This window comes from Lygodium microphyllum, chromosome 11 (assembly GCF_053477565.2).
Source record: "Lygodium microphyllum isolate KBCC chromosome 11, Lygodium_microphyllum_v1.1.10, whole genome shotgun sequence".
NCBI lineage: Eukaryota > Viridiplantae > Streptophyta > Polypodiopsida > Schizaeales > Lygodiaceae > Lygodium > Lygodium microphyllum.
In genome coordinates this window covers 32,601,297-32,605,446 of record NC_141145.1, presented here as the reverse complement: position 1 = coordinate 32,605,446, position 4,150 = coordinate 32,601,297, and the positions used below count along the sequence as shown (strand labels likewise).

Here is a 4,150-nt window from a genome sequence, read left to right as displayed (position 1 = left end):
CCTTCTTGGGGGCCGAATATTGTATTGCAAGCCTGGGGCAAGAGAGCATAAAAAGCAACAAGGACGTGGTTCCGAGTGAGGGAGGAGGTATCAACACCCTATCATCACGACTCAACAACCTGGGTGAGGGATTAGTTATAAATTCAATACTCCATTCAAACACTCTCGGCATATTTTTGATACCCAAAAATCTTATGAAACAGAAAGCTTGATAATCTCATGTTCATCAGCTAAGCAGCTCATACGACAGGAATGAGCATAGGCACCATCTTATAAATCTCCTCTGGATAGTTTGATACCCAAAAAACTTATGAACCAGAGAGCTTGATAATCTCATGTTCATCAGGTAGTAGCAGGAAAAATTCACGGCAAAACATGCATTCCATTTGTGCATCAGGTAACTTCCAACAGAACGATGAATGCACACAAACAATGAGAATTGTTAGGTGAAAGGCCTAGTTCTTACTTGTTTCATCACAGATTTTTCTTATCTTGCACCATAGTACAATATTTCACATCCATGCCAATGTAAGAGAGATTTCGCCAGGCATCTGCCATTATTTTGCTCGCAAGGGCAAGGTTCTAATATCAAGAGAGCAAAAGCAAGGCGGTCTATGGCATACCAGGACAAGACTGCTCTTTCAATTTATGTTCAAGTGTTTTGCCCAATTATCTACCTTCTTTAAGGTTGGCAAAGGAGAAACGCTCTTTGTATCCATGTGAGCCTGTTGTGAAAAGAGCAATGTAAGGTTTGATTAATAATCAAGCACAAGCGATAGAATATGCTAATCCCAAGCATTCCAAGACAAGTATGCATTTCATTTTCTATGAAGGTCTACTTTCCATTTAGCTGGGAAATATCGATTTACTCAACCTGCACGAAGTGCGTTGGCGTGTTTGACATGCTTTTCCCCACATGTTTCATACAACAGCTTCAGATATTATGTGAATGTATCTTCAGCTCAAGTTGCCATTATTTTACAAAACTCCCTTGGTGAGAGAAGATTCTTAGAATAGACAAGTCCCAAGATGAGAAGATCCCCTTTTACCAAATGATTTACGCAAATTTGCATGCTATTATAGGCCATGTTAAACCAAACCTTTCCTTTTGATTCTCTGTGAGCCAACTATGGATCTCCAATGATTGGAACTCTCTATGCCCATGACTGATCTCATCTCCATCTCTATCTCCCTCCATGACAAATATTTCCTCCATAACAACCCCTTCATCCATCTGCAGTCTTGTTTCAAAGCCGCGCATGCAGCTTTAAATTCTTGTACAGTTTAGGGGACTCTCCAGTTAATCCTGCCATCAAAGTGACCCTTGAAACTGCAATGATAGGGCTGCTTGGATTTTGATCCGATGATGTTTGAGTGGAGTCCTCCACTTTTGAGAATGTGACATCCCAGACCTGCAAAATCCACCCAGTTCTTGAGTTACATCGGGATAGAAATTAGAAAGAGGTATGAGTCATGCAGACAGACTAGGTTTTTCTACCGTTTCCACTCAATTCACAAACCATTCAAACATTCAGTAATACTGAAATCAAAACTTTAATTTGTGCTCACTTTCCAGTCACTTGATGCATTATGGTTTTCCTGAATAGAACAGAATGGAGGTCAAATGGCCTGCCATTAACCCAACTTCAAGAAAGGGGATCTTTGATATCAATTATAGTTGTCACAGTTGCATCCTGTTCAACAGACACGGGAGTATGAAGGACATACATGCATTTTTTTGCCCCTGTGGAGGGGCTTGGCTGATACAAACACCTCTGTCCCTATGGGTGCAGCTTTTATATGGTTGATGGTAAGTTCAACACCAGCCACTCTTTGAAAGCCAGAGGCAATACAAGCAGCCATGCTGGCAAGAGACTCTGCAATTAAGGCAGACACCCCTCCATGAAGCACACCAAAAGGCTGCAACAAACGCAAAGGGAAACAATAGTAACGAGAACCCAATATGCAAGCATCAAAGGACTAACTACTGATTCCAGCACCGTAATCCATAACACAGTTAGAAAAATCTGATAATAATTACATCACATATCAAACATATAACGACAAGTTTGAATGTCAGTCTTAACTTTGTACCAGACGCAGATTTAATTAAACAAGCGAAAGCAACCACTACAATATATATACCAAGATGCAGATTTACATGTCCTCTGTCCTGAATATTCGTGAGCTCCTTCCAGTTCTGCCGTATGGGATACCGATATGAGCAAAACTCAAGACAACCGCTGATGCAAATTTACAACAGAAAACACATCTTTATCCTGATCATGATATCTTTCCGATTATGCTGGATGGGAGATCAAGAGATAAGTAAAATCAAGACAATCTCTGGATCACACCAATCTCCGGATTAACACCAGAAAAGATATCGTCTGTCTTCATTGATCATCAGTTCGTCAAGCAAGGAAAAGCCAATGCCTCCTATCTGGTCTGCTCAGCCTTCTCAAGAATGAAGAGTGAAGAAACGTATGCCCATCACGTAACGGATACAAGATAAAAGAGGAACAATGTGCTCGAATCGCGAATCAATGGTCACCTTTTACTGTAATATATTGCTTTGCATGACCACACCGAGCTGATAGCTAGCAACGGTTCCCCTGCTCGCTCAGAAAAAATCTATGCCTGTGAGCCTACATATATTAAAATAGCAAAACCTTCCTCTGAACCCTCCCGAAGTGCACTCGATTGAGCGCCGATGCGACTCAAGTAAAAACGAAGACAGAAGAGAGAGAAGGAAGACGCGGTAATCAAGAGATGGAAACCTGGCAAGACTTGTTACTGACGACGAATCGACCGGCGACGCATTCGGGGCTGAAGCTTTCGAGCTTGAAGCCGATGAATTGCATGCACTCCTCCAGGATTTGAGACGACGGATCAGCCACGGCATCGACAGAGGTCTGCTTGTCCGCCATGGCAGCAGACGGGGGCACAAGGAAAGGAGCAGTGTCCTGTGCAACTGTTTGGTGTTCCAGTGGTTATTGTTGTGTGTGTGTGTGTGTGTGTGTGTGTGTGTGTGTGAGAGAGAGAGAGAGAGAGAGAGAGAGAGAGAGAGGCCAGTATAGAATACAAGCAAGTATTGCGTGTCTCTGCCCGCGCGAAGAAGGCAATCTCCCACTCTTTTCACGATAGGATGTAGAGAAGCTTCTTCTTTTATTGTCGTCACACCCCGGAATCTCCCCCAGTGCCTCTAAAGTGGGTGTGCCTTTGACCCTCTCATCCAAGGCTTTGTAAAAATAGCAGCTCCCCAGTCCACAGTCCCAAAGTTAGTTAGGGCTTGTTTATCTTCTCGCCTAAATAGAAAATTTGAAATATCCCCATCCTCCTCCTCTTATTGGTCCTGCTCGTAAAAGACGGACCTTAGTGTTGTTCCCTTTGTGAAGAAAAGTCGTTGTTCAGAAAATGTGAAAAAAAGTCATACTTTTGTAATTTTTTAATTTCTTCTTTTCTTTATTTGAATGAATATCCCTTCTTTCCTTTAAATAAAATAATTAGTGGTTATATACATACATATATATATATATATATATATAATTTCTAACTCTTTCTTGAACTCCATAAAGTGATATATAGCTTATCCCATGTTGATCCTATTGTATATGGATAATTTCTTTTGTCTCCAAAAAAGAAATTAATATTTAAAAAATAATTCTTAGACATGGTATGGTTCCAAAAGTAATTGGTATATATAGCTCTATATTTTATATGAGTTAGACATATGTTATTATCCAAAAGCAATTGGTATGTATAGCAAGTTAGATATATGTCTCATTCAAAGAATGGAAGATAGTATTTTAATAATGTTATAAAAATTAGATTAATCCATAAATATTGCCTAATATTATCTCCTTCACACAAAATTTTAAAATATATATTTTATATTCTTACTTTGTTATAATCTTCTTCACCTTTATCTTAACAACGTGAGGTGGCATACCCACATCATGCTAACATCATGGGAGGTGTTCTCATGAGAGTTTTATACCCCAAATACTTTTATGTGAGGTTTCTAATTTCGTGTTTGCAATTTTATCCACATGGATTCCAAAGGGTATTTTCTTTAACCCCCTTAACTAAAAAGATTTAGGAGGGGGGACCACGTGAGGGGGTTCCCGGTTTTCTCTAAAAACCCGGG

The 4,150-nt window shown here is 40.1% G+C and overlaps 1 protein-coding gene across 1 annotated transcript; it reads right to left on the bottom strand.

The window, feature by feature from the left end:
- Positions 1-816: 816 nt before the first annotated feature.
- On the bottom strand, positions 817-3,191 carry LOC148028679 (1,4-dihydroxy-2-naphthoyl-CoA thioesterase 1-like). The gene is made up of 3 exons (XM_087687465.1): positions 2,781-3,191; positions 1,729-1,920; positions 817-1,412 (listed from the first exon to the last, which is right to left on the bottom strand). Exons 1-3 carry the CDS (start codon positions 2,928-2,930, stop codon positions 1,248-1,250), a joined length of 507 nt encoding a protein of 168 aa, XP_087543591.1. The 5' UTR covers positions 2,931-3,191; the 3' UTR covers positions 817-1,247.
- Positions 3,192-4,150: the final 959 nt, after the last annotated feature.

Excerpts from the sequence above, each read along its gene's own strand:
- LOC148028679 (XM_087687465.1), bottom strand. The coding sequence starts at position 2,930 with ATGGCGGACAAGCAGACCTCTGTCGATGCCGTGGCTGATCCGTCGTCT. Across the intron at positions 1,921-2,780 it reads TCAGTAACAAGTCTTGCCAG|CCTTTTGGTGTGCTTCATGG; the intron begins GTTTCCATCTCT and ends CGTTTGTTGCAG. Across the intron at positions 1,413-1,728 it reads ACAGGGGCAAAAAAATGCAT|GTCTGGGATGTCACATTCTC; the intron begins GTATGTCCTTCA and ends TGGATTTTGCAG.